General features: G+C 44.0%; 1 protein-coding gene and 1 pseudogene across 2 annotated transcripts in view; one reads left to right on the top strand and one right to left on the bottom strand.

Moving 5' to 3' along the window:
* The first annotated feature begins 5,964 nt into the window (after window positions 1-5,964).
* RB1 (RB transcriptional corepressor 1) overlaps window positions 5,965-20,898 on the top strand; it is a 160,967-nt gene continuing 146,033 nt past the window's right edge. For both annotated transcript variants that reach the window (XM_003942219.3, XM_074387700.1), the window contains exons 1-2: window positions 5,965-6,269; window positions 9,383-9,509. In XM_003942219.3, the coding sequence (XP_003942268.1) occupies window positions 6,139-6,269; window positions 9,383-9,509 (258 nt within the window). In that variant the 5' untranslated portion in view covers window positions 5,965-6,138. The remainder of the gene's footprint in view (window positions 6,270-9,382; window positions 9,510-20,898) is intronic.
* On the bottom strand, window positions 15,960-20,633 carry LOC104649966 (protein phosphatase 1 regulatory subunit 26-like; annotated as a pseudogene).

Below are 20,898 nucleotides of genomic sequence, written 5' to 3'. Positions count from 1 at the left end.
TGATGGCTCTTATTGATCAGAAGAGGAGGAAATGCATTAAGTTTAGTTGGCAGAAATTGTATGAATTTAAATCAGTGCATTCAGAGAAACATGTGTAGCTCATCAAGCCATTAAGAAAACAAAAAAGAGAAAACTACAAAATGTTTGTATTCCTGTAAGTCACAAGAGACAAATCTAGAACAATGATAGGGTCTGGTCAAGTAGGGAAAGCTCTCAGTGAGACCAAGCACAAAGTCCTCTTCTGGTTTCTTTGGTTTGGGGCTGTTGCATGTTAATGATATTTTTTGATGAGAAAAACCACACGCAAATGAAATAATTCTTTGTCTCCACTTGGAGATGCAGTAGTGGTGCTGGGGAGAACTAGGGAAGAGTTTGTGTATCAGACAAAGATTGGGATTAAATAAAGGAGATGTGCCTTCAGTCATAGTCACTTCTTAAGTGCTGTATGTCTATGTGACTCCTGATGACTTGGTGAAAGAAAATGTAAACAAACTGCCTTAACTGTTTTCCTCGATGGGAAGAAATGAACACACTTGGAAATGGAAGAGTTTCCTCTCTCGGTGCAGTGGCTTTGTGCATTGACTTGAGCTATAGTAATCTAGCAATTTGTTGCTTCAGTCACTGGTCCTGACCCTTGCCCTTGCCACTGCCAGGGAGAGTTGAGCCTGCACTGCAGGCATGAGAATACTGGATCAACACAAATATTATGGAAAATGTTTTAACATTTTCTTTTTTTAAAAGGCCTGCCTGTTATCTTTATACCTCTGTTCCCCCCAACCACCACCCCAGAAATGAGCCAGAGCCTTTGTAACAGCTAGATTTGTTTGAATATTTAGTTTCCTTCTCCATCTGTTTTGAGAAATATCTAGCCTCTTTATCAGAAGAGAGCTTAGAGTCTCACTAACATTCTTGCCCCAGGGGTCATGGGCTGAACTGTTTCCCTCGAATTTATATTTTGAAGTCTTAACTCCCAGTACCTCAGAATGAAACTGCATTTGGAGATAGGGTCTTTACGGAGGTAATTAAGTTAAAACAAGGCTGTTAGAGTCATTCATTGAAAAAATATTCGTCAAATGTCTACTATGTGCCAGGCACATGTTAGGCATGCAGCCCCACTGGTTAGAACAGACATAGACCTACCTTCAGTCTGTCTGTTTTCATGGACATGTAGCTTGTGCAGTCACATAGTTCTCCATGTCAGAAGGACCCTGTGGTTAGTTTAATGCTCTACTGTCATCATCTTGAAATTCTTAATAATTTTTGAACAAGGACTTCTGCCTTATTTTTTCCTGTTGGTCCTGCAAATTATGTAATTGGTCCTGCTCATGGAAATTAGTATAGTAGGAGAATCAGTCATATTCTCTGGACTGAGGAATGTGGTTTGGTAGCAGGGAGAGAAAGTTAGGGTAGCAGAAGTAGTACAGTATAAAAAGGTGAAGATAAAGGCTGGGCACAGTGGCTCACGCCTATAATCCCAACACTTTGGGAGGCCAAAGCAGGCAGATCACCTGAGATTGGGAGTTTTCAAGACCAGCTTGACAAACATGGAGGAACTCCATCTCTACTAAACATACAAACTTAGCTGGGCGTGGTGGCTCTTGCCTGTGATCCCAGCTACTTGGGAGGCTGAGGCAGGAGAATCACTTGAACCCAGGAGGCAGAGGTTGCAATGAGCTGAGATCGTGCCATTGCACTCCAGTCTGGGCAACAAGAGTGAAACTGGCACAAAAAAAAAAATATGAAGATGATACTATTTACAATGGCAGGAAGGAGAGAAGCCTGCTGGTGGGGGATGACAAGATACACTACTGGAGCAGCAGGGATTCTTTTTATTTTCTTCACTTTCGCCCCCAAACCTTATTATTAACCTAGAATAATTCAGATATACTGAACAGGTCTCTATTTTTTGAAATCTGAAAGAATCTAAGTAACATGCACATATGGGAATTTATTTAAGTCATGGGATTGAAATAGAGCAAGAAGAGAAGAGAATTGAAGATGCTTGAAGACCAGTGTTTCCCACACTATCTTTGAAGGAACTTTTCATTCTTTTTCATTACCCACTTATCATGAACTGATATTAATACTTTTGGAATGTAAAATAGAAACAAACCGCAAAAAAAGTAATAAACACGGAGGCACACCAAATATTGTACAAATTCACATTTTTTAGATTAAACAGAAATAGAATTATATTTCAGTAAAAATAATCAGGACAAATGTAACATGAGATGAAGGAAAAAAATTACAAAATGAACATTGTTTATTGAAAGTGTCCAGATAATTAATATAGAGAATTGGCATTATCCTTCCAATATTTATCACTTCAGAGCCGTTAACAATTAACAAAAAGTTGGGAGTGAAGTAGCAATTTCCCACTGAACAACCAGCATGAATATTAATATTTAAAGTTTTAATGTGACAGATGAGTGGGCTCCTTGCTTGTTAAATTATCTAATCTAGGTTGGATTGGTGACTTGTAACTTGTAGGAGATGATGTATATCTAAATTGTTTTTATATTTTATTTTAACTCCTGAAGTGCTGGAATTACAGGCATGAGCCACAATGTCTGGCCTAGACTCTGCTGAAATTCTAATACTTCTTTAGTAGTGCAACAGAAAACTGTAGAGATTTTGATGGGGAACTCAATTGCTTCTGAGTTGTGTAAATGAAAAATATATTTTATTTATTAATTTTTCCTTCAACTTTTAAGTTTCAGGGTATATGTGCAGGTTTGTTACACAGGTAAACGTGTGCCATGATGGCTTGCTGCACAACCCATCACCTTGGTATTAAGTCCAGTATCCATTAGCTATTCTTCCTGATGCTCTCCCTCCCTCTCCCTTCTCCCTGACAGGCCCCAGTGTGTGTTGTTCCCCTTCCTGGGTCTATTTTATGGTATGTATGTATGTATGTATGTGTGTATCTATTTATATGTATATATTATGTGCATATATTATGACATATATATCACAGTTCTTAATTCTAACTTTTATTTTAGGTTCAGGGATACATGTGCAAGTTTGTTATATAGGTAAACTGTGTGTCTCTGGGGTTTGGTGTGTAGAGATTTTTTTCACCACCCAGGTATTAAGTGTAGCAGCTAATAAGTAGTTTCTTTATCTTCTCTCACCCACCACCCTCAAGTAATCCCCAGTGTGTGTTGTTCCCCTCTTCATGTCCATATGTTCTCATTGTTTAGCTCTCAACTTTTAAGTGAGAACATGAGGTGTTTGGTTTTCTGTTCCTGCCTTAGTTTGCTGAGGATAAAGGCTTCTGGCTCCATCCATGTCCCTGCAAAGGACATGATCTCATTCCTTTTTATGGCTGCAGGAAAATATATTTCACATACTAGTGAACATAGTTAAATTAATCCATGATCAAGATACACATTTCTTTTTTTTTTTTTTTTGAGACAGAGTTTCGCTCTTGTTACCCAGGCTGGAGTGCAATGGCACGATCTCAGCTCACCGCAACCTCCGCCTCCTGGGTTCAGGCAATTCTCCTGCCTCAGCCTCCTGAGTAGCTGGGATTCCAGGCACGCGCCACCATGCCCAGCTAATTTTTTTGTATTTTTAGTAGAGACGGGGTTTCACCATGTTGACCAGGATGGTCTCGATCTCTTGACCTCGTGATCCACCCGCCTCGGCCTTCCAAAGTGCTGGGATTACAGGCTTGAGCCACCGAGCCCGGCCCACATTTCTTTTGTAAATTGAGAAATCTCTTTATCATAATTGTAATATAGTAAATCTAGATGTTGATAAATTGGTTTTAAATAAAGCAAATGATATTACACATGAAGAGAGTTTACTTCAGTTCCTAGAACTTTCCTTCACTTTCCTGCTGTCCCTACTACTTTTAGCAAGCAAGCATTTACTGTGTGCACAACACTGCACTAGGTACTAAGGTAACAATGATACCCAAGATTTGGTCTCTGTCCTGAAGGCACTCACAGGAGAAACATTATTAGCCACGATGCTTTCCGTTGCAAACAAGTGAAACCCTCAGCTCAGTTGAGGTCAGCTCCAGGGCTGGTCAAATTAGAGGCTCACTTACAACACCTGAGGATCCAGAGTCTTTTTTTTTTTTTTCTTGCTGCATACACACATCAGTGTAACTCTGTAAGTTGAATGCACACCCAGAGTCTTTTGAAATGCCTCCTGCACCAACCTCAGCATTTCTAGCTTCTCTGTAGGTTGGCTTGCCTCATGTTACAACAACTGCGGCAATTGAAAGTGTCACATCCTCAACAATATTTAATATTATTATTAATATTTAATAATATTTAGAACTGTACCATCCCTGTATTTCAATTTATCAGGCTCCCAGCAGACCACCCTTTATCTTTCAAATGTCAAAACTGCATCGTGAGCTCTTGCTAAACTAATCTGGGGTAAGGCGAATGGAAGTAGCACTTTAATTGCATTCATTCTCTGTAGCTGGACTTAGGCCTCGGCCTTACCTCCTGAAATTTATCCCCCAAGAAAGATTTCTCAAGTTAGGTAGGACTGGCTGTTGAATAGGCCAGTGCTTGCCAAACCTTTATACATCCTGACATATGTCATGTATGCAGATAAAAAGATAATCCATTATACAACTGGCTGGGATAAACTCAGGAGGTTTACAGCCATGACCTGCTTGAAGGTTCCTCCTGCCTCAGACCTTGCTCAGCTGCTACAGGATAAGGTGATTTACATCAGAGCACAACTGTAGTCTGTTCACAGCACAAACCATCTCATTCCTTCTTAGTTGGTGAGTTCAGAGTGGGCAATAACAGCGTCTGCCAGAGATAAAAACATGTACTCAAATTAGACAATCTATTTAAATACGAAGACACAGAAGTGACACAGTTTTAAGGCAATGTTTAATGGTGGTAGTCCCAACAAGCTCTTTTTTAATGTCTTTGTGCCTTTGCACATGAGCCTTCTGTTTTCCTCATCAAAATAAGGTAATGGACAAATGGAATAAAATACAGTTGAGTTTAAATCCTCTGCTACCCATCTGCCCTGATACTGGGCAAATTAACTTCTCTGAGCCTGCTTCCCTGTCTGCAACGTAGACTAGCTAATACTACCCATTAGAAAGGGCTGTTTCTTAGTTAATGCATGCCGGGCTTAAAACCTAGATGATGGGTGGATAGATGCAGCAAATCACCATGGCATACGTATGCCTATGTAACAAACGTACACGTTCTGCACTTGTATCCCAGAACTTGAAGTTAAAAAAAATAAAAAAGCTGTTTTTGGGGATTAATTATGTAAGGCAGCCTGCACAGCTCCTGGTACACAGTAAATGTCAGGCCTGTCTGGCAAACTTCTATTCAACAGCTACGGCTCCTCCGAAAATCTCCCTTAAAATGTTTCCACGGTGCTTCCCGTTTTTACACCACTACGAAGATCTTTTATTACATCATTATCGGTACATTTCCCCACAGCTCATTCCCTTTCCCTAACCAGTGATCCCCTAAAGGCCAGCAACTGTCTAACATTTTGCATCTTCTAGCGACTAGTGAAGTTCAGCACCTACTAGCGTTCCAAGTTTGTTTAAGTTTTGGCCGACTTTGCTAAACCGACTGGGCAGGAGAGGGCGGGCGCCGCCCAGGGAGGCGGAGGCGCGCGCCCGCCGGGGGTGCACTCGCCAGACACTCCCCGCGGGGCCCGAGCGCCTTCCCTGTCAGAGCCCGGGGCAGGGACGGGGCCCACGGTCCCCCGCTAGACTATTTGTATAGCCCTGCTAAGGGCCCCGGCCTGGAGGGGGTGGCTTCGGGTGGAAACACGTCCGGGCCGCGCCGGATACCTCCGGGAAGGCGCTTGGAGCCACGCCGGGTTTCCCAGTTTCTCCCTCCCGACCCAGCGATCCAGCCTCCGCACCGCCCAGCGCCCCAGTGCCCCACAGACTCCGACGGGCCCGGGAAGCCTCACGGACGTGACGCCGCGGGCGGAAGTGACGTTTTCGCGCGGTTGGACGCGGCGTTCAGTTGCCGGGCGGGGGAGGGCGCGTCCGGTTTTTCTCTGGGGACGTTGAAATTATTTTTGTAACGGGAGTCGGGAGAGGACGGGGCGTGCCCCGACGTGCGCACGCGTCGCCCTCCCCGGCATTCCTGCACAGCTAGCTGCCTCCAGCCGCGGGAAGGCGTCATGCCGCCCAAAATGCCCCGAAAAGCCGCCGCCGCCGCTGCCGCCGCGGAACCCCCAGCGCCACCGCCTCCGTCTTCTCCTGAGGAGGACCCAGAGCAGGACAGCGGCCCGGAGGACCTGCCTCTGGTCAGGTGAGCCAGCAGAGCCGCCGCCGCCTCACGCGGGAAGGGAGCCCCGGGGGTGGCTCGGCTGGATGCATTCTCGCCGGCGGCCAGGTCCCGGCGGGAGGAAGCGCCCTCCCTGCCCCCAGCCGCCGCGGAGCGTCTGCAGAATGGTAACCGGGTTCTGGGGTCTCGGCTTCAGCTTGACAGGTGTCGGCGGGTGGGATTCGGGTCCTGAGTGAAGTGACAGGTGCGGTTTTCTCTTGAGGCGGAGGCTCGGAGCCTGAGGGTCGTTGGGAGCGTCCATGGGACGTGAAAAATAAAAATACAAAAATGACTGCTGTCTGTGGGAGAGTTTTTCACCATTTACGATCTGGAGTACTCCAGTGGTCGTTTGACTTTCTGTTGTAGTCTTAAGCGATGCAACAGTTGGGAAGTATTCTCTTCTAGGCGTGCATTGCGTCGGAAGCCCAGGCGTGGGAGAGGCCAGCCGGAGAGCCTTGGACGACAAGCGCAGGGTCCCGAGTGTCCATTGCCTGCAGGGTACTCGGCTCGGGAGCTTTCCGGGTTTCCTTAGAACAATGCGTCGAGGCCTTGGGGACTCAAAGCCACTCTGTAGTGGCTATGGGGCATAACTCTTCAGAGGAACTGATACATGGGCAAAACCTTCGTGAGACATTTACCAGATGTGCTTGAAAGTTTCTGAACTTTTTTTTTTTTTTCCTGTTGGACGAAGTCTTCTCGTGTGTTGGTCGGATTCAGCTTGTCTCGTTATTTCTTCCATTTTGCCTTTTGCCTTTGAGCCAGCAAGGATCCTGGTGTCCCCTCTTTTTGTCTTTGTTTTTGGCATAAAATTAGTGGTTCTGTGCTCACATGGAGATTTTCTTTTTCCCTTACTAAGTGAAATCTAAATTTAAGCAAGTCCATGTGGATGCACTAGAACTTGAAAGTATTTATTGTATTGCAACAACTTATCTTTTTCTTCACTGGTTCTACTTTGAGACTACAGGTTCATTGCAGGGGAATGGGAGTTGTTTTTGTTTTTCACTATTTTCTATCCCCTTTTCGTCCATCACCAAGTCCTTTCACCCTCACTCACTTCTTTACACTCGGTAGACACTAACAGAATTCACAGCATAAAAGATTGAAATGGGATTTAGAAATGGCCCTTTGAAGGCTATTAAAATTTATATATTTAAATGGAATGTCTTATAGGTCAGTTAAAAACCATATTCGTTAAAAAAAACAAAAACAAAAACAAAAAATTAACCACATCTGGGGCATGTTCTGGGAAAAGACATGACTTTACTTTCTGATTAAATTCTGATATATCCAATTCTTCCAAAGTTCTCTTGGGAAAATGCAGTAATGGCTACTCTAAAGAATTCCATGTAATGCACATAGCTGTGGAAGCATACTCTAATGTAGAGTAACTAGAATATTGAGGTTCTGAACACTGTTTGGAAAAAAGAGGACTGTGTTTCTTTGATTTTTGAACTCATTATTTTATATATTTTAAGTAATGAAACCATAAAAAATTATCTTATAAGTCAAAACCATACAAGATACAGTCTGTTCTTGTTTATCTGTACCCACCAAGGGTTTAATTAACATAGACAGTTAAACTCTATAAATGAGCAAGGCTAAAACCACTACCCTGCAGTCTGATGCTGAGCATCTTGCCTGAAGATGGATGCTCAGTCCAACTGCACTTCTAGTGACAGATTCCGTTTCTAATTTGAGAGTTGAGATCTTATTTCTATTGCCTTATCTCTGGCCTAAGTGATGTAGCTGGAAGGGAAACTCATTAGGAACAGCATACCACCTTCATTGTTGAAATAGTCGAAGGTTTTGAGCTGGGTGTGATGGCATGTACCTGTAGTCCGCGCTACTCAGGAGGCTGAGTCAGGAGGATCGCTTCCGCTTGGGAGTTGGAGACCAGCCTGGGCAACAAAGACTCCAGTCTTTAAAAAAACAAACAAAAAAGCTGACCAGGCATATTGGCTCACACCTGCAATGCCAGCACTTTGGGAGGCCAAGGTGGAAAGACTGCTTGAGGCCAGGAGTTTGAGAGGAGCCTGGGCAGCAAAACAAGACCCTGTCTCTACAAAATTTTTTTTTTTAAATTAGCCAGTCATGTGGCATGCCTGTAGTCCCATCTACTCAGGAGGCTGAGGTGGGAGGATCTCTTGAGCTCAGGAGTTTAAGGCTACAGTGAGCTATGATTTTATCACTGCATTCCAGCCTGGGTGACAGTGACACCCTAACTCAAAAAGAAAAGAAAAACTAATTATGTTTTGAAGGGAGAATTGGCAGTCAAGAATAGTGATCAAGGGCATGGATTAAGAAGTTAGACTGTTGGGGTCACATGGTGGTTTACCTCTTACTGGCTGAGTCCTCTGGTAAGTTCTTTAACTTCTCTGATTTGATAGATATCTGTAAATGTTTACTTTTATAGATGAGAATACTTATGTAAAAGGGCTTATGTGGGGATTCTGTGAAACCGTATGTCTAAGGTACTTTCTACAAGGTCATAGTAAATACTGAAAAATTATTAATTATTCTTCATACTATTATTATTAGATGTCACATAGATACTCGATGAATGAAAGGAATTAGCCAACAAGAATTTATTGAATGCTTGTCTTTGTTAAGGATAAAGGACAAAAATAAGCAGTCAATATCATCATGTAAGATGTGCTAGTAGGTAGAGAGATTATATGAAACACTGATGAGAGTAGACTACAGTTTAGCAAAGTTACTGCCATTAAATTGTATAATATTATCTGTGGGTTTTTAATCTTTTTGTTGTTACGCTTATGCTATTTTCCCAAACAGCTTTAGCTATTGCATTTACTTTCCTTTGCAGGAGTGTTTTGCTGCTCTAAAGTATATTTGACTCACCATGCAAGCAAATATTTCTCACTTTCTGGTATCCTTATTTTGCAATGACCAAGAAAAAGATAATGATATGTTTAAATTTGAAATATAATTTCTTTCTAAGATAAAATAAGATCTTAAGGTATTTGGTAGTGTTCTCTTTTATAATAGTGCTATTATGTGTAAACTATTGAAACAAGTGTATACTGAATCAATATGGTTTATAAGTATATGCCAATTATATGATTATTTTCATTTGATAGGGTTGAGTTTGAAGAAACTGAAGAACCTGATTTTACTGCGTTATGTCAGAGATTAAAGATACCAGATCATGTCAGAGAGAGAGCTTGGTTAACTTGGGAGAAAGTTTCATCTGTGGATGGAGTATTGGTAAGGATTTTCTTAAAACATTTTGAATTTTTTTTCTCATTTAAAAAACAACTTCAAATCACTATACGAAAATTGAAAGATAGAAAAATATAAAGACAACAAAAGCTAATTATAATTCCATTACTCAGAGGAGATTTACCTCTTGTAACATTAAAAATGTTTGAAAAAATTTCTCCATATATGCCTCCCACCAATCTATTTTAAAGCAGGTCTGTTATATTTTATTCACTATGATACAAGGACTTTTTAAAAAAAACCCGCCATACCTTATAAAATAGTTTTTATGCCTTCTAATATACAGTCACTGTTCAGATTTCCTAATTGATTTATAATTAGTTTCGTTAGAATTCAGGATCTTGAAAATATTTTGATATATTCTTTTCATTTTTTCTTTGCGTATGTGTGTATGTGTATGTTTAATAACAGCAGCAAAAAATTACTAGTATTTTATATGTGCTGGGGGAATAATATAAGAACTTCACATAGCTGGGTGTGGTGGTGCACACTTGTAGTCCCAGCTACTTGGGAGGCTAAGGTGGGAGGATTACTTGAACCTAGGAGGCGGAGGTTATAATGAGCCAAGATCACACCACTGCACTGCAGCCTGGGCAACAAAGCAAGACCTTGCTGCCAAAAAATAAGAAAATAAGGCTGGACGCGGTGGCTCAAACCTGTAATCCCAGCACTTTGGGAGGTCGAGGTGGGTGATCACTTGAGGTCAGGAGTTCAAGACCAGCCTGGCCAACATGGTGAAACCCCATCTCTACTAAAAATACAAAAAATAGCCAAGTATGGTGGTGGGTGCCTGTAATCCCAGCTACTTGGGAGAACCTGGGAAGCAAAGGTTGCAGTGAGGCGAGATCATACCACTGCACTCCAGACTGGGCAACAGAGTAAGACTCCATCTCAAAAAGAAAAAAAAAAAAGAACTTTAAAAATATACAAATAACTCATTTTAAAACCATTGAGATATGAAATATAACATCTCTATTTTATGTGAAATCTTCATTTTAAAGATGAAGACACCAAAGTAGAGTGAGGTTGAGTAACTTCACCCTAGAAAAATAAGATCCTTGTCCATAGAAAATAAGATCTCAAATATGAATTTGAGATTATATATAGTTATGTGTAATTATGTGTAGTTACACATAGTTTTGTATTTTCTTATGTTTTCTCATATGACCATTTTCTTATGTTAACTTTTTTTTGTAATATAGTTTCTAGGGATAGTATTACATTTTAGCTATTGGATGTATTTTAATTTGTTAACCAACAATTATCGGACATTTGGTTTTTTTCCAACTTTCTGATGCTATAAAATAATGTAATAAACATTTGTATTCATAAGAGTAATACCTGGTACAAGGTGAGTTCTTGATAATTTGTTAAATAAATTAAATAATGAATCTCTGATTATTTTATTAGAATAAATTCTTATAAGTTGAATTACTGCATCAAAAGCTATGAACTCTTGATGATTATTGTTAGATTACACTTCAGACAGATACTTTTAATGAATTTACTGTCTCAACATAGTTGTATAAGAGTATATGTCTGTTTTTACTGATCAGGTTAACACAGCAGAATGTGTTTTTTTATGTTTTATAAGAAAACTATTTAAAACCATTTAAAAAAAAATCTCTGGCAGTAAAAAGGAGAAAACAACTCTTGTAATTTCCAAAGAATTGAACATAGTCTCATACTTCTTATCTAAAAAGAGAGGAATACTGAGTATCTTGAATTTATGACTTGGGTATTATAATCCCCAGGCATCTAATTTATATTTTAACTGACTTGGGAACTTCATGTACAAAGCTGTTTTTGTGCATATACAGTTAAATGGATTAGAGCTCCTTCACTTCTCTCTTCCTAAAATAGTAGATTTTTAGTGTTCAAAAATTTTGGAAGGGATGGCTGATTATAGAGAGTATTAGTGTATATACATACTATAGTACATTAGTATTAGTATTAGTGTATATACATACTATAGTATATATAAGGTGCAGAAAGTATTAGTATATATACATACTATAGTTTTCAATTTATAAGTGCATTGTGTTCCAAATCTGTTTGCAAGTGTGATACAGTAGTTAGGTTTCCAGCCTAGTTCACATAACTTATTTTTTTGTACTGAACTGTAACAATACTAGTTTTAACAGTGAAGTTGTTTTTGAGCTTCAGATATGAATATATATATAAGCAAATGTTACTGCTTTATTGCCCTTTTTAAATCCCGGCTTTGTCTCTACCTTCCCTGGGAACTAGCCCAATTTAAATCTTATTTCCTAATGGAGCTTGTGACGGGGACTAGGATGTGCAAAATTATTTATGGCTAGGTACTGGAGGAAGGTAAGAAAGGAATTTCATGTTACTTTTGGGATTTGAGGTATGCTTTTGAAGGTTATGGCAGAAGATGATGTCCTGTTATAAATCAACAGACTTTTCCTTGAAATATGATATATATATATATTTTTTTGAGACAGAGTTTCGCTCTTGTTACCCAGGCTGGAGTGCAATGGCGTGATCTCAGCTCACTGTAACCTCCGCCTCCTGGGTTCAAGCAATTCTCCTGCCTCAGCCTCCCGAGTGGCTGGGACTACAGGCATGCGCCATCATGCCCAGCTAATTTTTTTATTTTTAGTAGAGATGGGGTTTCACCTTGTTGACCAGGATGGTCTCGATCTCTTGACCTTGTGATCCACCCGCCTCGGCCTCTCAAAGTGCTGGGATTATAGGCGTGAGCCACCGTGCCTGGCTGAAATATGATTTTAAGTACAGTTAAGTTTTTTAGGGTTGGCCTGAGAATTTAATCTTCAAAAAGGAAACTCTTTTTGACAGTAGAAAGTAGGTGATGTTTATTGGGATAGAGGATGGATGGGTTAAGAGTAAGGATTAAGAGTAAAACAGATATACCACGTACTAGCTCCAGGATCCTGAACACGTTATTTACAATTTTCAAGCCTTAGTTTTCTTACCTGTAAAAGGAACTGACAATAATTTCTGGATCTTGGAGTTATTTTGCAGATTCAATAAATTAATGCATATAAAGCTCTTATTAGAGTCAATGAATGTCTATGTTAGGTATGGCAAACAGAGTAATTTTACTTAAGAATTGCCCTAGAACATTTTATCATTAATACACTTTTTTAGGAGAACTTAGGGTATTAGTTAAAATGGTTAAAAATTTAAATGCGTTGTAGTGATTTTGATGTTGTATGTTTGTTAAAATTCTTATTTTTAAGTACTTTAGGGTCAGGAAAGTTGTTTATGCATGCATAAAACATGCTTACAGCTGGTTAGTGAGATTATCCTCTTCTGTAGAATCCCAGAAGTCTAACAGCCTTTCTTCATTTTGTTTCTAGTGATAGAAGGTGGAAGCTTATGTCATTGACTTGAGCATTTTTAATGCATGTTTTAGTGCCTCTTTTGACTAGTCTCTTGTTTTCTTCATCCAATCTATCCTGGTGCCTGATTTTTTGAAAAGACTGGTTTACAGTTTGTCCCTTTTGCTTTAAAATTTATTTTTTATTGTCACAACCCACTCTTCAGTAGCCTCTATTTTAATAGCCACCCATGTTCCCACCACCCATTATGAAGAAATAAAGTCCAAACTATCCTAGTATTTGTAGTTCTCCATAGACTGTACTTTAACCTTCCTTCTAGTCTAATTTTTTTATTTCCATGGATGGCTCCCAATACCTGTGTTCTCCTCCCTTAGTATTCATATTCATGCTAACTCCCCCTTTTTGAAATACCTTTTTTTTCTCCCTTTAGCCTAAATTCTGTTTTTAAGGTGCAGTTAAAGCTGCTTCTTTTTGTAAGTCTCTTGTAAGTTATATTATTTGCAGACTTTTCCCCCTATTCTGTGAGTTACCTTTTCACTTTCTTGATGATGTCATTTGCAGCATAGGATTTTAATTTTGATGAAGTCTAGTTTTCTATTTTTGTTTGTTTGTTTGTTTTATGGTTGCTTGGGCTTTTGATGTTATATCTAAGAAGGCCTTGACTAACCCAAGCTTATTCTATGCTTTCTTCTAAGAGTCATACAGTTTTTAGTTCTTACTTGTAAGTCTTGGATTTTTTTTTTGTTTGTGTGTGTTAATTATTGTGTATGATATGAGGAAGAGGTCTAATTCCAGTCTTTTGAATGTGGATACCCAGTTGTCCCTGCACCACTTATGGAAAAGACTATTCTTCATTGAATTGTTTTGGTGCCCTTGTCGAAAATCAATTGACTATAAAAACCAGGGTTTATTTCTGGACTCTCAATTCTATTCTGTTGCTCTGTATGTTTATTCTTATGATAGTACCATACTATTTTGATTATTACAGCTTTGTAGTATGTGTTAAAATAGGGAAGTATGAGTTTTGCAACTTTGGTTTTCTTTTTCAAGATTGCTTTGGCTACTCTTGGTGCTGGAATTTCCATGTGGATTTTTAGGATCAATGTGTTAATTTCTGTTTAAAAAAAAAAAGGCAGCTGGGATTTTGATAGGGATTTTGTTGGATTTGTAGACCAATTTGGGGAATGCTGCCTTCTTAACAACATGAAGTCTTTAGATGCATGCATATGGAATGTCTTTTCATTTAAGTCTTCTTTAATTTCTTTCAACAGTGTTTTTAGTTCTCAGAGTATAAATCTTATAGTTAAAAATTATTTATAAGCATTTATTCTTGGTGATAGTATTATAAATGGAATTGTTTTCTTTCTCTTTTGGCTTATTAATTGCAGGTGGATAGAAATAAAATACAATTTTTTTGGATAAGAGCAGCTAAAATACGCTGGGCATGGTGGCTCACACCTGTAATCCCAGCACTTTGGGAGGCTGAGGTGGGTAGATCACTTGAGTTCAGGAGTTTGAGATCAGCCTGGCTCACATGGTGAAATCCTGTCTCTACTTAAAAAAAAATAAAAAAATAAGCCAGGTGTGGTGGTACTGGCTTGTAGTCCCAGCTATTCGGGAGGCAGTGAGCCAAGGTCACACCATTGCACTCTAGCCTGGGCAAATAAAACGACAACAACAAAAAACAAAAACAAAACAAAACAGCTAAAATCTATGCATTTAACAAAAATCTCTAATGCAGTACCATTTTTTTTTTTATTATAGTCCTCATGTGGTACATTAGATCTTTAGACTTCATCCTATGTGTCTGCTATTTTGTATCTTTTGAACTACATCTTTTCAAAGGATGAAATTGGGTAATGTGGTGCCTCTAGCTTTGGTCTTTTTGTGTAGGGTTGCCTTGGCTATTCGGACTCTTTTTTGGTTCCATGTGAATTTTAAATTAGTTTTTTTTTTTTTTTTTCCTGTGAAGAATGTCATTGGTGGTTTGATAGGAATAGTACTGAATCTGTAATTGCTTTGGGCAGTGTGGCCATTTTGATGATACTGATTCTTCTATCCATGATTATGGAATGTTTTTCCATTTGTGTCATCTGATTTCTTTGAGCAGTGTTTTGTAATTCTTGTAGAGAGCTTTCACCTCCCTAGTTAGCTGTATTCCTAGATATTTTATTCTTTATTGTGGCTATTGCAAATGGCTTGCATTCTTGATTTGGCTCTCAGCTTGGATGTTTGACTTCCAGGGATAGTTTGACTTCCTCTTTTCCTATTTGGATGCTCTTTATTTCCTTTTCTTGTCTGATTGCTCTGGCTAGGACTTCCAGTACTATGTTGAATCAGAGTGGTGAGAAAGAACATCCTTGTTTTGTTCTGTCTTTCAAGGGGAATGCTTTCAGCTTTTGCCCCTTCAGTATGATGTTGGCTGTGGGTTTGTCGTAGATGGCTCTTATTATTTTGAAGTAGATTCCTTCAGTGCCTAGTTTGTTGAGATATATACCATGCTTTATCCACTCATCGGTTGATGAACACGTAGGTTGATTCCATATCTTTGTAGTTGTGAATTGTGCTGCAGTAAACAAGTGCAGGTTTCTTTTTGGTATTATGACTTCTTTTCTTTTGGGTAGGTACACAGTAGTGGAATTGCTGGGTTGAATGGTTGATCCGCTTCTAGTTCTTTGAGAAATCCTGTACTATTTTCCATAGAGGTTGTGCCAATTTACATTTCCACCAACAGGGTATAAACATTCCCTTTTCACTGAATCCTTGCCAACATCTATTGTTTTTTGATTTTTATTTTCCCATATAAAAAGGGGTTTATTTAGATGTTAGAATCATGTAGTGATTGAAAAAGATTGGATATGAACCCATCCAAGCCCAGGGCTGAGCTATGGAACAGCCCCTACTGACATCTGTGAGGATTTAACTTGCAACAGGGAGTGGTCACCTGCTCGCTGGCCATTGTGCTTCAAAATGTTTTTCCAACGGAAGGTTGTGACTGCAGTTTTCAGATGTGCTTTGGCCTCCAAGGACCTGAGTGGAGGGGCGGTGGGAGAATGTGCATTGGGGGTGGGGGATGGGGACATGGGTGAGGTGGGGGTGAGGGTGGGGTCGGGGTGAGGTGGGGGAAGGAGAGTGTCCTCTGTATAAAAAATGCTGTCCTGGGAGCTTCCTGACTGACGCCTTGGAGCATCTGAGCGATTCCCGGTGAGGGCAGCTCGGCCTTCCTCAGGCTACCACTGCAGCCACCGATGGACATTCTCACCAGCAATCAACCAAAAAACATCAGAGTCTCTGTGAACTTGACTGTGATGATAAGAAACACGTGTTTTCTAAGACTTGTGTGCAGAACACAGAAAATTGCAGTTAAGAACACCCTACAAAGTTGAACAACAGTATTTTCCAAAAATATTTTTACATCACTTTAAATAATTTACAGAAAGCTACAAAAACCATTATTTACCAGGACACATCTGTTAAATAAAAGCATTGTTTCATGTTGGTGTATATATATACAGGGCTATGTATAATGGACTCCTCTGTCCCCTGCTTGCAACCACAAAACCATCACACACACGCACGGATATACACACAGATATGCCCCTTTCCACAAATGCACGGAAACCTTGATGCGAACCCCCAACTTGAGGGCTTAGACCACCACTAAGCTGCTGCCACTGTCCTCTGTGTGCGGAGGTGTGGCTGCCAAGGTGTCCTAGTCCTGGTCGCCCCTATCAACGACCCTTTGTCGATACCTCAGGTCTAAAATACTTTCCTCCAAGCCCGAGTTCCTCCAGTCGGGCAAATTCAGCCCTGTGTGTGCCTTCCTGCTTGGCCAGGGCTCGCCGTCCTTCGCCAGCAAGTGTGAGCTTCCCAAGACAGGGCTGGGCCCTGCCTGGACTTCCCTGAAGGCTGAGAAGGACGGGCCCTGCAGAGGCAGCCCCTGAAGAGGCCAGCCAACCTGCCCCTCCCGGGAGGCACCCCATCCAAAGTGGAAGACCTGAGTGGACAGCAGCGGGGAGAGGCCCACAAGGGGCCGGGTCCTTGGACCCCTTGTTTCGCTACCGGCGCCCCGGCTCCATGCCGCATCTCTACCTTCGGAGCGCACGGGATAGGCAGCCGACTCGGAAGTGGTCGGTAAAGTCACTCCAGGGCAAGGCGTGGTCGGCCTGGGCTGGAGCGTCCCTCTCAGCTTCCGGGCTGGGGGTATGGAAGCCCGGGCTCCCTCAGCCCGTGTGAAGGTTGCGCCCAGCGCCTCCTCCCTTGGTGTCCGCTCTGGCACAGCTGGGCAGCTGACCAAAAGCACTTTTGGCAGCAGGCTTGACCCCTCGTGAGCTCTGAGCTTTGTGAATGTAAACATTTCTCCTGCTAGCTGAGAGCCCCTTGGCGGAGACACTGCCACTGACGCTCCTGGGCGGCGCCCGACCCCCTTGCGTCGGAGCAGAGGGGAGCCCCTTTCCCGCCCTGGGCGAATCGGCCCGCTGTGCTCTGTGTTCCAGCACTCTGCATCTTGCGGCCCTTCGGCCGGCTGTGGGAACCCCTGGTCCTCTGGCTCCGCGTACACACCCCAGGTAGTGAGGCCAGCTCCTTCCTGCACAGCAACTCTGGCCTGACTGGGACCCCTGTCCTGAGAGCAGCAGGGCCCTCTGCCCGAACTTCTGAGCTGCTCTCACCGACTCCTTGGCCTTTTCTGCCAAAAACTTCCTAATTTCCAGTTCGATGCCATCCTACTGTCCACTAAACTGCTGTCATCAGGGAGCCGGGGCTGGGAGCTGAGCCCTGGCACTCCCTGGGGAATGGAGTCCCTTCAGAGGCAGAGGCGAGTATCCTGACTTGGGAGGCCGGGGCCGCATCCTGGCTCCGGGCACCCTTCTGCTCTGTCCTCTCTGCGGTGCTGCCAAAGACACTGGGCAATTTCTTCCCGGCGCCATCGCCGCTGTCTCTCTTGGACTTGGAGAGGCAGGTCGCAAGCACCGGCAGGCTCCTCTTTTCCAGTGTTTCCGGAGCCCGCCCAGCTGCTCCAGGAAGTGCTCTGGGCGGTGCTGAACCTGACCTTCCTACACCCAGCCCTGGGCTCCCTGCAACTCTTCTTGAGATTTCTTTTTTAAGGACCTGCACCTTTCTTTTTAAGGACTTGGACCTTAAGTCCTTGATGGCCGTGTTCAGGTCCTCGTCATGGTCCAGACAGCTGCTCTTTTCGGAGCTCTCCTTGTCTAGAAGCCCTGGCCCTGTGACATGCGAGTGTCACCTGGCCCCTTGGATGCGCCCTCCCCTCCTGGGGCCTCGCTGTCTTTGCCCTGGATGGGCAGGTCCCGCCCCTCACCGCCGGGCTAGGCTCTCCCCTGGCTGTGGTCAGCATCCTGGCCACCATCTTTCACCACCTCCCGCGTTTTGCACCGTCTTTCACAACTTCACGGCATGGCCGCCGCTTCTACGTTTCCTTTTGCAGTCTAGCGGCAGGTTCAGTGTTTTAGAGGGGGCTTGGGACCACTGGTCTGCCTGTTATGGCCAGGCGGCGAAAGTGGGCCGGGGGCAGCCTGGGGACAGCTCTCACCTCTGGCCAGCAAAGTGTCCGACTGTGCCTTGAGGGTCAAAGATGTCCGGATTTCCTGCTGGTCGTTGTCCACGGAGCAACTGTCGCCATCACAGCAGGAAGGCATGTTCGGGTAGTAGAAGAGTGGGCTTATGGACAGGGACCTGTCGCTGCCTTCCATGGGGTGGGCAGGATCGTCTTGGAAATGTCCAAGATTACTTCAGCGCGCATCAGTTCAGAGGACGTGCCTGCCCGGCCTGAGGCCGGTTCTACAAACTCGCTCCTGGAAGCCGGGTTCGCTGGAGGCGGAGCTTTGGTTTCCTTCAGGAGCTTGCGGGGAATGGTCAGTGTCCAGGCCCCCCCGGGCCAGGATCCGTTGCCTTAGTGGCCATTGGCTTCTTGTTGGGTGTTTTCCTGTGGGTCTCAAGGCACTTTTTGTAGCGCTGCTTGTGCTGTGTGCGGGAGGGTCAGGCGCCCTCTTCCTGGAGCTGGGCGCTCTGGGTCGGGTCTCCGTTGGCCTCCTTGCGTGTTTTCTGCAGCTGGTGCAGCTCTCACCTCTGGCCAGCAAGCTGCCCAACTGTACCTTGGGGTCAAAAACGTCCGGATTTCCTGCTCAATGTTGCCGTCGCTGTCCATGGAGCTACTGTCGCCATCAGAGTGGGAAGGCATGTTTGGGGAGTAGAAGAGTGGGCATGTGGACAGGGACCTGTCGCTGCCTTCCACGGGGTAGGCGGGATCGTCTTGGAAATGTCCAAGATTGCTTCCGCGCGCATCACTTCAGCGGATGTGCCTGCCCGGCCTGAGGACAGTTCTACAAACTCGCTCCTGGGAGCCGAGCTCACTGGAGGCGGAGCTTTGATTTCTTTCCGGAGCTTAGGGGGAATGGTCAGCATCCAGGAGCCTTGGTGGCCACTGGCTGCTTCTTGCTGGGTGTTTTCCTGTGGGTCTCGCGCAGGGCACTTTTTGTGGCACTGCTTGCGCTGTGTGCGGGAGTCAGGCTCCCTCTCCTTCCGGAGCTGGGCCCGCTGGGGCACGTCCCCATTGGCCTCCTTGCGTGTTGTCTGCAGCTGGTACACCTGGACGGCCTCCTCAATGCGGTCGTTGCTGCTGGAATTGGACGCCTTGTGCGCCTGCGCAGCGCTCATGACTGGCTTTCCCCTCCTCACAGCGCCTGCGCTCCTCCTGACCCCACTTATCCTGTTCTGCTTCTGAAGGGTGGCAGGGGCTGCTGGCTTCGTGCTGCCCTAGTTCTCTTGCGTGGTCGTGACCTTTGACTTGAGGCTTCTGGGCTGCACGTTCCTCTTTGCTAACTGGGGAGGTTTGCGGAAGGCGAATTCCTTATGGGCGCCCATCAGACCTTACCAACGCGCCACCTTTGCGGCGGCTCTTGGTGGGATTTTGAGAGTGACTTGGCCGAATTTTTGTTTGGGTCTGGTTTTTCATCCATTGACCCATCACATTTTGGGGTCTCATTCTGTCTCTTATTCAGAAATTGTTCTATTTCCGCCCTAATGCTCTGCTCGAAGGAGTTGCTACTGCACAAGCTGACGGGGAGGCGGAGCCCTGGTCCTCGCTGGATCCCGCTTGGCTGCCAGGGCCACCACCTGAGCCAGCTAAAAGTTTTAGGGGACACAGCAGTTGGGGCACTGCCATAGCTGATTCCAGCTTACATCTACTGCCCCCACCTGAGCCCCTAGAAGGCTGGGCTGCGCCTGGCTGGGCCCCGCAGGTCCCCGCCTGTGTAGCTCCACTCTTTGCCTTCAGGTATTCCTGGATGGCCTCCTCAATGTCCCGGTCCACGGAATCGTCACTGTCTGAATCTAGCATCAACGAGCCAAAGTCTGCAGTTTCCTCCTCCCCCATGGGGTCAAAGTCAGCAACAAGACCACAGGGAGCCAGCGTGGGCTGCTTGTGCCAACCTGGTGTCATGGCATCCCTCTGCTCTGTGGCCTCTGCGCAGCGCGCTCATCGCTGGTGCCCGGAGCAGCCCCGTAGCGCTGCAGCGTGCTGATGACCCTCTGCACCGGGGCGCTCACTCACGCGCTCTCCATGCCCTCGTCAGCCTTTGAGAAGCACCCGGGGAACCTAAAGCTAGCTCCCTGGCGGGCCAAAGCACTCCCATTTGGACTGCAGAGCAACCACTGGAGGAACGTTCATGAGAAACATTCTAGCAGACTGGCAGGGACGCGCAGAGGGACGACGCTTTATTTCTCTGCCAACTTCACATCCTCAAAAGGTTGGCAAGCAGTGCCCATGGGATAAAGTCTGCAAATGCTTCTTTGCAGGTTAAAAAGAACGATGACCATAAACCCAGGTTCAGCATGACGTCACGCATAAATTCACTCTTGAGCTGACCAACAAGCTCTTGAAATTCTCTGTGTCCAGGATGACTGTGATGAAACCGCAGCCAGTGTCCCCGAACGCCCCAGGGATCATGTCTTCATCACTCCGAGGCATCCTCTTTCTGCTTTTTAAATAGACTTTTGACTTGGCCGGGTCCCTCACAGTTAGCAGT

Source organism: Saimiri boliviensis, chromosome 16 (genome assembly GCF_048565385.1).
Source record: "Saimiri boliviensis isolate mSaiBol1 chromosome 16, mSaiBol1.pri, whole genome shotgun sequence".
Classification (NCBI taxonomy): Eukaryota; Metazoa; Chordata; class Mammalia; order Primates; family Cebidae; genus Saimiri; species Saimiri boliviensis.
The sequence above is the reverse complement of the archived record's forward strand: the minus strand, read 5'-3'. Positions and strand labels throughout refer to the sequence as shown.